The 14,088-nt window shown below is 42.7% G+C and overlaps 1 protein-coding gene across 4 annotated transcripts in view; it reads right to left on the bottom strand.

Annotated features, from left to right (window-relative positions):
* Window positions 1–13,852, bottom strand: part of DPF3 (double PHD fingers 3) — a 198,074-nt gene extending 184,222 nt beyond the window's left edge. For all 4 annotated transcript variants that reach the window (XR_010086293.1, XM_063439706.1, XM_063439704.1 and 1 more), the window contains exon 1: window positions 13,756–13,852. Coding sequence is in view for 3 of the 4 variants with exons in the window: in XM_063439706.1 (XP_063295776.1) it covers window positions 13,756–13,787 (32 nt within the window). In the remaining variant the exon portion in view is untranslated. The remainder of the gene's footprint in view (window positions 1–13,755) is intronic.
* Between the last annotated feature and the right edge of the window lie 236 nt (window positions 13,853–14,088).

Raw genomic sequence — 14,088 nt, 5'->3', positions numbered from 1 at the left:
TTACAATGCTTTCCTATGCGACCGGGTGAATGCGAGCGCGGCTCCTGCCGCGCATGCGCATTCAGCCGATGACGTCGCGAGGAAGGAGGAGAGGAGGAGGAAAGCTCCCTACCTGGCGCTGGAGAAAGGTAAGTGTTTAACCCCTTCCTCTCTCCAGAGCCCAGCGGGAGGGGGTCCCTGAGGGTGGGGGCAGACCATCGCCTCTGTGCTGCTCGGGATTATGAGGAACTATTAGCCTGAGCTGCAATGGGGAGCTGTGATTGGCTGAGAGGGTCTGCTGACTGATTATAGCCTATCAGAGCGCGTATTACAGGTATGAATGGGTATGGCTACAAGGAAGTGTGTAATCTCGCTTAACCACACCTTCACTAGAGGCCGAACTGTGGGTGGCAAAACCCTTATTTAGTGTTAAACTGCTCAAAAATGGTTTAACACTGAATGGAGGGACAGTGCCAGGGTAATTCAAAAATAACTAGTGCACAGAGATAAAATGGTTATAGTGCCCCTTAGAAGCAGAGGTACAAGCCCGAAAGAAGCAGCAAGCCACTCTAGAGCAACGCTTTGTGCAAACGGAGGATGTTCGGTGCCGCACAAACATTAAGGTGCGCGGACTCTCAGAGGAAATACCTACCACGGAGCTCCCACTGGTAGAGTCCCTCTTACAACCCAAGCAAGCGAAAAGCATCACCTTCGTGGGGGTATTTCGAATACCGAAGCCGAGAGGAGCACCAGAACTGGCCTCCAGGGATGTGGTGGTACGCTTCCACTCCCTCAGAGACAAAATGCTGGTACAAAATGCACTGAGGGGAACCTCACCCCACGTTTTTAAGAACATGAGGCTCTCATTTTATGCAGACCTTACTGGGGACACCATGCTGTGGAGAAAGTCCCTGCAGCCTTTCACAAGTCAGCTTAGAGCACAGGACATCAGCTACCGATGGAGGTAACCGCGGGTACTTCAAAAACAGCGGCGAGATGTGACCTGTTCGGTGCAAACAAGCGGCTGACCTACTGGACACTCTGGGACTCCCAAGTGACTCTCTCCCGTTACCTGCAACGAAGGGGGAGCTCCACGAAACAGCACCCGCGGAACCTGATACGGACTACACAAGCTACAACAAACAAGGTACGAGCCACTACTCCGGCATTGGCCCCAACATGAAGCACAGAGACAGCCTCATGGGTATTGGACTGTTATCACCAAACAGCTCAGTCCTCTAATGGCAGCCAAGCACCCTATTACCTGGTTAAATGTTAATGTTTATGTTGATACTTAGTTTATTTTGGTTTGTCTTTACAAACTCACAAAGTTTTAATGTGCACCCTTCCACTTAACCTTCCGGCTGAGCGGAGTTAGTCCGCGGACACAACTCCTCCTAACCCCCGCCTCTGCACCACAAGAACACCTTTGGGAAACGGCAGAGACGTACTTCACCAATAAGGCTAGGTGCCTACTGCCACGCGTAACCACGTAGCTCAGGAGAACACGGATTAGGGCATAGGCACCCTTCCCCAACTTATAGTCTATACTATGCCACACGTCCATTCTCGGAGCGGCCCTACTAGTTTACATCCCTAGTTTACGGCCCTGTGGTGGGGGTCCCCATATCCACAAACCTGAGCATAGACGAAGTTGAACCCCTCTTCTGGGGATACACACCTCGCACACAAAGGTCAAAGACCACACACACGTTGGAACACCCATGCAAGATATACGCGGTTACTACACCCATTGACACCGCAGCACACGAGCCAGACATCTATCCTGTGTCATTTAAGTACTGTTACTATCCGCTGGAGTCTAGATGCATGTTAAAAATGTAATAACTAAAATGTGCGCAAAATCAAGCTAATATGCACGTATTTGCATTTGTATAAGCTGTTGTGGCAAACTGGCGAAACTATGTACCTACCCGCACAATGAAAATTAAAGAATTTAAAATAAATTAAAAAAAATGGTTATAGTGCCTACAGTGTCCCTTTAATACCGATTATTTGTATACGCAATCTGTTGCTGCTGAATCTGGGGCAAGTTTTATTTTTTTGTTAGTTTTAAGATATATGTTTACACTGTACCACATTAGATTGGAAAATGTCCTTAAACAATTCGGCATTTTGATAGTTTAAAATTTTCACTTTTTCTATTTCTATATTCACTTAGAGATGGATCTAGTTTTCAGGCATTAAATATTAAGAGCAGTCTGGTGTAGTTGACGTTTTCTTTAAACCAATAGCAAACGACTGCTCAACCCACAGTCTAGCTCTGCTAAATAGATATGTGAAATACGCAGACTTGCTTATTTCACATATCTGAATTAAGTTCTAGGGAGGGGCGGTTATAAGCACAATATAACAGCCAAGCCAAACATATCGCAACTCCAGGAGTAGGGCAAGCACAATTTACACCTATAGTTTCCCTGTTACAAGGGATGAATGAATCATCAAAGTGCAAGAATTTACAGATTTCGGTTTCCTGCAAGTGAAGCTTAAATTCCAATGCTTTCTATGAAATGCTAAAGAACTACTGGGCATGTTTCATTTGCTAAAATCAAGTCAAAACTATTGTGTTTTAAAAGATTATGTTTCTTCTTTAAATTTTTTTTTTTTTTTTTTTTTTCATGACAACAGAAAAAAAGAAATGACAGCTTTTTTTTCCCTTCGCTAAACCATGAGTCATACAATTGTGGTTTGACCACTTTATTGAAAACTACTAGCAGTTGAAGAATTAAAACTGACCACTACGACATTAGGGAGCTGTTAAACTGCTCAATCAGGGGAGCTTCAATGTGTTTTGTTAACTGGCATTGAATGTTTATGAAATTTAATAAAATACACAGGGCTCGAGTCCTGCAGGAACGCATGGGAACGGCGTTCCTGCACTTTTTCCAAAGCAGGAACGCCGTTCCCAGTCCTGCAGGACCTGCCCTGCTAACTGCACACAGGGGCCATCACACGCGGCGTTCTTCTCCAGCTCTCTCAGCTTCAAATCTCGCGAGACCCGCAGCTGTAAGAGCGTTGCCACGGGTTACCATGGCAACGCTCCGCACAGGCGAGTCTCGCGAGAGTTGAAGCTGAGAGAGCTGGAGAAGAACGCCGCGTGTGATGGCCCCTGTGTGCAGCGGCTGCTACCCTCCACCGGACCACCAGGCGATCTCCCCCCCTCCCTGACAAGGTAAGAAGCAGGGAGGGGGGAGTAAAGTAAAAAAAAAAAAAAAACACATAAAAGTTAAAAAGCAAATGCATCCCCCCCATCATCCAGCACACACACACATAATCCAGCACACACACACATAATCCAGCACACACACACATAATCCAGTACACACACACACATAATCCAGTACACACACACACACACACATAATCCAGTACACACACATAATCCAGCACACACACACACATAATCCAGTACACACACACACACACACATAATCCAGTACACACACACACACACACATAATCCAGCACACACACACATAATCCAGCACACACACACAATCCAGTACACACACACACACACACATAATCCAGTACACACACACATAATCCAGCACACACACACATAATCCAGCACACACACACACACAATCCAGTACACACACACACACACATAATCCAGTACACACACACACATAATCCAGTACACACACACATAATCCAGTACACACACACACACATCATCCAGTACACACACACACACATCATCCAGCACACACACACATAATCCAGCACACACACACACACATAATCCAGTACACACACACACATAATCCAGTACACACACACACACATAATCCAGTACACACACATAATCCAGCACGAACACACACATAATCCAGCACACACACACACACACACAATCCAGCACACACACACACACACACACAATCCAGTACACACACACACACACATAATCCAGTACACACACACACACACATAATCCAGTACACACACACACACACATAATCCAGCACACACACACATAATCCAGCACACACACACGCATAATCCAGTACACACACACATAATCCAGCACACACACACATCATCCAGCACACACACATCATCCAGCACACACACATCATCCAGCACACACACACACATAATCCAGTACACACACACACACACACACATAATCCAGTACACACACACACACATAATCCAGCACACACACACACACAATCCAGTACACACACACACACAATCCAGTACACACACACACATAATCCAGTACACACACACACATAATCCAGTACACACACACACACATCATCCAGCACACACACACACATAATCCAGTACACACACACATAATCCAGTACACACACACACATAATCCAGTATACACACACATAATCCAGCACACACACACACATCATCCAGCACACACACACACATCATCCAGCACACACACACACATCATCCAGCACACACACACACATCATCCAGCACACACACACATCATCCAGCGCACACACACACATAATCCAGCACACACACACATAATCCAGCACACACACACACACGCATAATCCAGTACACACACACACACACACACATCATCCAGTACACACACACATCATCCAGCACACACACACATAATCCAGTACACACACACATAATCCAGTACACACACACACACACATAATCCAGCACACACACACATAATCCAGTACACACACACACACACACATCATCCAGTACACACACACACACATCATCCAGCACACACACACACATAATCCAGTACACACACATAATCCAGTACACACACACACACATCATCCAGCACACACACACATCATCCAGCACACACACACACACATCATCCAGCACACACACACACATCATCCAGCGCACACACACACATAATCCAGCACACACACACATAATCCAGCACACACACATAATCCAGGACACACACACATAATCCAGCACACACACACATAATCCAGTACACACACACATAATCCAGTACACACACATAATCCAGGACACACACACATAATCCAGCACACACACACATAATCCAGTACACACACACATAATCCAGTACACACACATAATCCAGGACACACACACATAATCCAGTACACACACACATAATCCAGTACACACACACATAATCCAACACACACACATCATCCAGCACACACACACACATCATCCAGCGCACACACACACATAATCCAGCACACACACACATAATCCAGCACACACACATAATCCAGGACACACACACATAATCCAGCACACACACACACACATCATCCAGCACACACACACATCATCCAGCACACACACACACAATCATCCAGCACCCACACACACACACACACACATAATCCAGCACACACACTGCATTCATTATACACAATCTGCACTTACTACAAACACACTACATTCATTATACACACTCTGCACTCATTACAAACACACTAAATTCACTGTACACACTGCACTCACTACACACACTACATTCACTATACACACTCTGCATTCATTATACACACTCTGCATTCACTACACACACACTACATACACTGCATTCATTATACACACTGCATTCATTATACACACTGCATTCATTATACACACTCTGCACTCACTACAAACACACTACATTCACTATACACACTCTGCATTCATTATATAGACTCTGCATTCATTATACACACTCTGCACTCACTACACACTATATTCACTATACACACTCTGCATTCACTACAAACACACTACATACACTGCATTCACTACAAACACACTACATACACTGCATTCATTATACACAATCTGCACTCACTACAAACACACTACATTCATTATACACACTCTGCACTCACTACAAACACACTACATTCATTATACACACTCTGCACTCACTACAAACACACTACATTCATTATACACACTGCACTCACTACAAACACACTACATTCACTATACACACTTTGCACTCACTACACACTATATTCATTATACACACTGCACTCACTACACACACACTACATTCATTATACACATTCTGCACTCACTACAAACACACTACATTTATTATACACACTGCACTCACTACAAACACTTCATTATACATACTCTGCTCTCACCACAAACACACTACATTTATTATACACAATCCGCACTCACTACAAACACACTGCATTCATTATACACACTCTACACTTACTACAAACACACTACATTCATTATACACACTCTACACTTACTACAAACACACTACATTCATTATACACACACTGCACTCACAACAAACACACTACATTCATTATACACACTCTGCACTCACTACAAACACACTAAATTTATTATACACACTGCACTCACTACAAACACACTACATTCATTATACACACTGCACTCACTAAAAACACACTACATTCATTATCCATACTCTGCATTCACTACAAACACACTACATTCATTATACACACCCTGCACTGCACTATATGCATAGGAGTGCAATTTTTTTTAAGGCGGGGGGGGGGGGAAGGAGGCGGAATCTTGGGTGAGTTCCCACACTTTTTTCCCCAGGACTTGACCCCTGAAAATACATCAATCACAAGAGAAGGAAAACACCTTCTAGTACTAAGAGGTGCAACATATAGCACAGCAATGGGTGTATGAAATTAGAGGACGAGAAGTGGTGGCATGCCGGCTTCACAGATGCTGAAAGTAGAATGCCCAGCATGTGAACAGACAGCCTGGAATCTAGCCAACCAGGGCAACCCACATACTGTGGACACTCCCTCACACTGGCAGAAATACCCTGCATTGGGTTTAAGCTGTTCTTATTTGATGACCTCTCCGGTGGAAAACAGAAAGGACATTCACCAAAAAATAATAATAATAAAACAAACACACAAGAGTGGTAAGAGAGGGGTCCCAATTCATCAGATCGGAGATATTTACCAGATATGTATAGTTACATAGTAACATGGGCTGAAAAGAGGCATGTGTCCATCAAGTTCAGCCTTCTTCATATTTATTTTTTGCTGTTGATCCAACATGTGCCAAAATTCAAAACAAATATAAATCTTCTGACCTACTGTTACCATACATGACATACACCTTAAAGCGGCACTGTCACCCTCTTGAAAAATGAGTATTTCAAATACTCATATTGCCAGTGTTGGAATTACACCGAAATTTCAGCCCAGCGGGACTACTCTCTTTATGTTTCCTACACCTGACAATTGTAGTCACTGGCTACCGCCATCTAGAAGTGTCAATCCCCCAGTCTCCACCAGTGACGGCTGCGGTGAATTGGCATTATCTATGAAGGGTCACGAGGTCTCTTCCATAGACCTCCATGATGTGCATGCGTGAGAGTTCAGCAGTGACGTTGGCTCCTGGCGCTGAAGAGCATCTGCTAGGAGAAGATGGCGGCACCTGCGAGGAACAGGTTCAGGTAAGTAGGACACGCATTTGGCTGCCACAACCAATGGCAATGTCACAGTTCGGGGTCTCTGCAAACTCCCCCAACGATGACAGTGTTTTAGCCACAAACACACCAAATGCGTACTTAAAAGTTACTTAATGATACAAGTCCTGATACAAGCAAATATAAAAACACATATAAGGAGATACAGCAAACCTATAAAAGGGAACAACATCATATAGCATAACACTATTTAGGCAACCATCCCCTAATATGCTAAGTGAATTGCACTCACAAACCACAGATCAATATGGGCATTGAAAATTCTATTAATCCCGATGTAATGTCTCTAATAAGATATTCTTGGCACTCCAATCCACACATGGATTTCCCAATGATCATGCCACGCCCTATGCGTTTTGTCCACAGGCATCAGGTGATCCCAAGTGAATAAAATCCATGGTCATATAGCAGTAAACAAACAAAAATAATAATAATAAATAAATGTAAAAATAAATAAATAAAGTCATTAATCAATATATATACCATACCATTTTTACATCTTACCCTTACCTCTTGTGTCACTTTATCTCACTTCCCCTAGTATGTAAGCTCGTTTGAGCAGGGCCCTCAACTCAAGTTGTAATCAAAATTATTCAACCCCATTGAAAATCAGGTTTATTGTTAAAATGTGCAGCTCTTTGCCATTAATAAATCAAACAAAAGCTCAACACAACAAATGCTTCAAGTGGTTTCCCCAAATTCAACTGAAAATGTAACTTATAATGACTGCTTCAGTCTCAAAATTATTCAACCCCCTGAATCGAATCTCTCACAACTGCACAAATATGCAAAACAGGTGTTGTTTCAAGCGCACCTGAAGCAACTAATTAAGGGCTTCTTAAGTTGCACCAGGTGTGCTTGAGCTGGAACACATGCCTGAACTGGCTAGGGGTTTGTCGAGTGTCATGTTTGACTGCATGTTAGAAATATGGTCATATAAGTCAAAAGAATGGTCCACAAAGTTAAAGGGACACTGTAGGCACCCAGACCATTTCAGCTCATTGAAGTGGTCTGGGTGCCAACTCCCATCACCCTTAACCCTGGAAGTGTAATTATTGCAGTTTTTACAAACTGCAATAATTACCTTGCAGGGTTAAGACCTCCTCTAGTGGCTTTCTAGCCACTAGAGTGACTTCCGGCTTCTTAGACAACATTTGGTCATCTAAACGATGCTGGATATCCTCACGCTATGCATGAGGACCTCCAGCGTTGCCGGAATCCCCATAAGAAAGCATTGAATAATGCTTTCCAATGGGGAGGTCTAATGCACGCGAGGGACATCGGTGCTGGATACAGGTAAGTGGGATAGGGGGCAGGTTTGTTTTACTGGCACTGGAGAATCCCTTTAAGAGAAGAGATCATCTCCCTTCACAAACAAGGAACAGGGTACAAAAGCTAGCGAAGGCACTGAATGTTCCTAGAGACACCTTTGGAATCATAGTTCGCAAGTTCAAAAGTTGAAGGAAAAGTGGTTATACTGCCTGGACAGAGCAGAAAAAGGAATCTTTCAATGGCTTCAACTATATTTCTGAGAAGGCAGGTTGTGAAAAACCCTTGAGTGACTGCAAAAAAACCTGCAGCAAGACTTGGCAGCAACAGGCACAGAGGTTTCAGTGAGCACAGTAAAGCGGAGGAGGTTTCTATGCCAGAATTCCAAGACGTACACCACCACTGACCTAAATCCACAAGTAAAGCTGGCTCCAATATGCTCAAAATCATATAAATAAGCAACAGAAGTTTGGGGTTTTTGCTCTGTAGAATGATAAAGGGGGGGGATTTAAATTTTTCAGCCCAATTGGTATGTCTGGAGGAAGAAGAACGACGCTTATGCTGAAAAGAACACTTTGTCTACAGTTAAACATGCTGGTGGCTCGGTGATGCTCTGGGTCTGCTTTGCAACCTCTGGCACTGGAAACCTGCCGCATGTGGAAGGCAAGATGGATTCATCGAAGTATCAGGAAATCCTAGGTGAAAACATCATCCCGTCTGTGAGGATGCTGAAGCTTCGGCGTCACTGGACCTTCCAACAAGATAATGATGGCTGCAGAAGAAGTCCTGGAAAATTATAATGTGGCCATTACAATCACCTGACTTGAACCCCATAGAAAATCTCTGGCAGGATTTAACCCCTTAAGGACACATGACATGTGTGACATGTCATGATTCCCTTTTATTCCAGAAGTTTGGTCCTTAGGGGGTTAAAGAAGGTGTTGGCATCATGCAAACCCAAGATTATTATTCAGCTGGAAGCCATTGCTCAGGAACACTGCCAGAAGGTGGTGTCTGGCTATGCATCTTGTTTGCAGCAGTTCATAAACAGCAAATAGGTGCTATACTGAGAACTAAAGATGCTTACCATGAAGGGGTTGAATAATTTTGAGCCTGGAGAAGACATTAAAAGTTGCATTTTCAGTTGAATTTTTGGAAACCACTTGAAGCATTCATTGTGTTGAGCTTTTTCAATTGCTTTTGTTTGATTTGTTCATTGCAAACAACTAAAAGTCTGTACATTTTGACAATAAACCTGATTTTCAATGGCGTTGAATAATTTTGATTACAACTCTAAGTGCATATTCTAACTGTGGCACTTTTCTATGGAAACACTGATAGATACATGGCGCACATTTATTTTACTTAAAATCATTCACTTGCAAAAAAAAGCATGTTAACGATAATTTGCAATTGTGCCCCCTGCCAGATGTATTTGGTTCCGAAAGCACAAATTTTAATCCAAACACGGAATGCATCCAGGCCATTGAAGCAGGTTTGCCCAGTCCACACGTTTGGCTTTGGTAAATATGAGATTTGGCACTGCAGTCGAAATTCTGTATTTTTAGTGAATAACCATGTAGGTGTTAGAGGCAGAGACATTATTTATAAATAGTACATTAACATGTTTTACTAGAAAACACACACTTAAATTCCTCAAGTATTCCTGTGTTTCCTGAACATAAAGAAGCGCTTACCTAAAATTACTAATTTTATTAACCTTGGAAGGGTAAAAGCCCAGTCAGAGCCACCAAGAGACAAACCTATGTCTCCCACATGTGAACAAGTTGGTGCATTACCCGAATGGTCTCCCTTACTTGCCAAGTGACGCTCACCATATTTCAAAACAATACTATGAATAAATTGGCTTACGGGAAATTGAACAAGAAGCTCTTGTGGGTAAAAAGATGTATACTCAAAACGGCGCAAACCCATGGAGAGATCAATACTTTTAGAACAAGACTATCCAAACTGCTGTTCCCATAACACTTTGTCAGTTGTGACAGCTGAATGGACAGTGTTGGATACATATACTAAAAAACACGACTGGGCAAATGGTAGTCCAGATGTTCTAGAACTACAACAGACATGATGCTTTAGAACTGCAAAGCTTCACGAAAGATGCAGCTCTACAACAGATAGAGCTCTACTCTTTGCCCACCCCTGTTCTAGAATATTATTGGAAAGAGTCTAATGAGCGGATTTTGCAGAGATTGAGCATATATTCTTTATTACACATAACGAATGAATCACTGATCTGATGCACACACCTAATGTAGTACCCCAAAAGAAATAAAACACTGGCCTAAGGGAATCCCTGAGTAAATAACAAAATCAGCCACCTTGTGAATGCATTTGTGTTTCATGGCCAGTTTTCATAATGATCACCAGGTAATGCCATTTTGTCAGACAGATTGACATGATGATCATGCTGTTTGGTTGGTCACACTGAGGGTGTTGAAACATTCAATTTCAAAAACTTTTTATGCGTGTGATTAAGATCTTCAATACTCCAAAATAAATAAATAATAAATAAAATAAAGATTTACCTTAATACACCATATTATTAAATGAAATACACACTTGCCCTATTACAACTGTAAGATTACTCGTATGTGCATTCATGAATTTAGAAAAATGAAATGGATAGCAGGTCTAGGAAGCATATAAATCAAAAGAGTAAAGCAACACGTTGCAAAAGGAAAAATGTGTAATGCTCATAAAAAATACATTTCCTCTAATAACGGCTGGTCTTGCTCCATCTAGCAGGAAGATATTACACAGGGATAAGGCTGGTATCACTACTCCACACTGTGTTCACTTTTAGAAATATTCATCCTGTGCGGCATGGTGGCAGGTGCTACAAACCCAGATTGAACAGTAAAGATGGACTGGAATGCATCTGACATACTGATCATCACTCTCAATAACTTTTCATCTCATTAATGGACATGTATCTATCTACTGAGCCCACTTCACTGCACTCAGTTCTTCAGGATAGCCCCCAGTGTTTTGGATAGAATAGAATGCAGAGGTTTGGATCACAGTACCCTTCATTGTTACCATCACATTCTGAAAGGTGGGGGATCTAAAACCAAAGTCTCAGTTTCCAATCGTAAAACAATATAACAGGTTATGCATGCGGATACAGAAACTCAACTACACTGGCACATTATAAATAATCTTCAGACAGTAAGAAGATTTTTGTCCATTTGTTTAACAAATAAAAGGCACAATATATCTCACAAGTTTCCTTATGTGCCTTCCAGTCATCAGCATTTTCTTATTAAACTGCACCGTTCTCTAAAAAGCCCAGTACTTCGTAGATCGAAAATATGACAAAACACACTCTTGCCAATTCCAATGTTATCTGCTCTCTGACAGCACAGAGCATTCAACCCAATCAAATGCCAATCACGACCCATCCCCCTCACCCCCACCACTGTTAGCACCAAACACCTTTGCACTCTCTTCCCCTGGGAGTAACAATAGAAAACTAATTGTCTCACTTTCATTAACAAACACAATGTCAAGGATAAAGGCAGCCTCAGAAAAAAAGGGGGGTGGGGAAGGGAAAACAGACAACACAGTGCTCTATTCCTAAAATGTATCTGGTATATGGTAAAGGAAAATTGAATTAAATAAATATTCCTAGAGAGTAGCTTCGTTCTGTCAACGTCAACTTTTAGTTTGGAGTTGTCATCTCTGAATTGCATTATGATTTCCTGCTGACAGTAAGTGGATAAGACAGGATGCTCAACTATAGCTCAAAACACAAACAAAAAGACATACAAGTATTAAAACTACAAATGACATGTAAAAATAGAAAGGTATATGGTATGTGAGCCAACATCCCAATGTCATAGATCATAAAAATAAAATCCTGATGCTTGGAAATGATAACACCTAATAACAGATATCAAGGCAAGACTCTTGTGATCAAAGTGTTTAGTTTTAGAAAATGAAGGACGGGGTGCAGGGGTTTTTCAGTCTTTGCAAGTGGAGGTTTTAAAATGGATTAACCATTCCATTACCAGATAGGTCCGCATTATAAACAGTTTGCAAAACACATTCAGCACTTCTGCAGGCTCACAACAGCCTACAGCAAAAGTGAACAAAACAGAGTAATTGCATCAGAAAAGGGGTTTAATGGCTATACCACAGAGGCTTTTTTTGAAACCAGGAATTCCCATAGGGATGCGTGGGATTGTGGCATTAGTCTGCGAGCTCAATCAGTTGTATACAGAAGATGGGGAGTTGATATTGTCTTTAATTATAAAGACTAGATGATGATGCTGATGCTTTTTTTTTAGAAGGGGGGTGGTGCAATGACATTTGTAAACCATGGCAGAGAAGAAAAGGGACATAATAATAGCCCTATCAGTGATGGCTAAACTTGACACTCAAGATCTTCCTAAAATATATTCACCATGAAGAACAACCAGGCTCAAAGGAAATATAGCTCCAAGTGACAACGTTAGTCACTACTGCCCTAGAATTTCCATAGGATGGGATGTCATTATAAAGAATGGTGTCTCAGGTGGCTTAATGAGACTTAATCTTTACATGACCCCTTGACCTGCTCCCAGAGAGAATTATTTGCATGACTGTCATGTCAGCATCATTTGTTCAGGGAGGGGTGGGGGGACCAACCAAAGAAGAGAGATGACAGCTTTGTCTCTATTCTGCCACCACAATTCTGCAAACTTCCTAAACTTAGGGGGGGTTGAGATAAGGGGGCTGTATGTCAGATCCTGCGATTCTTCTTCCTGTGCAGATCCCAGGCGGTTAATGGTGAGCCGTGCCAGGCACCCATGCCATGCCCACCAATGCCATCCCAAAAGGAATAACAAAGTAAGAATAACACTGATCGCTGAGAGCCAAAATAAGACAGCCCCTGGCTAGTACCCAGCAGGCTGTTGGCTGGCACACAGCACAATAGAGTTGGCACTAGTCTCCGGGCTAGCTGGGAAAGGCGCCTTTTTTCATACAAAAACACGCGGTTGGTGCCCATTTGTACTCACGGTTTCAGAGGGTTGTGAATGACAGTCGCCATCTTGCTACAATGTAACAGAATATTGTCTGTCTCGGAGTTCTGAACGTTCGATAAGGGAGGGTGGGGGTGGAAGGAGCAGCCAATCACAGAGCAGTCTACCGGTGTAGCAGCCATTAGGGAAGCGGAGGGGGCGTGGCTGGGAAGGGGTGTTCTGCTAGGTATTAAGAGCTGTCAAAGCACCAGAGGTCACTCCCTTGGGTGGCCGGACAGGGTGCAGTCTTGGGAGGAGAGGGAAAGGGGGGAATTAACCTTTTAGAGGCTGCATGCTCTGTGGGCAAGGTTTCCAGTACTTTGCAGAAGC

The sequence above is a fragment of the Pelobates fuscus genome, chromosome 13 (assembly GCF_036172605.1).
Source record: "Pelobates fuscus isolate aPelFus1 chromosome 13, aPelFus1.pri, whole genome shotgun sequence".
Taxonomy (NCBI): domain Eukaryota; kingdom Metazoa; phylum Chordata; class Amphibia; order Anura; family Pelobatidae; genus Pelobates; species Pelobates fuscus.
The sequence above is the reverse complement of the archived record's forward strand: the minus strand, read 5'-3'. Positions and strand labels throughout refer to the sequence as shown.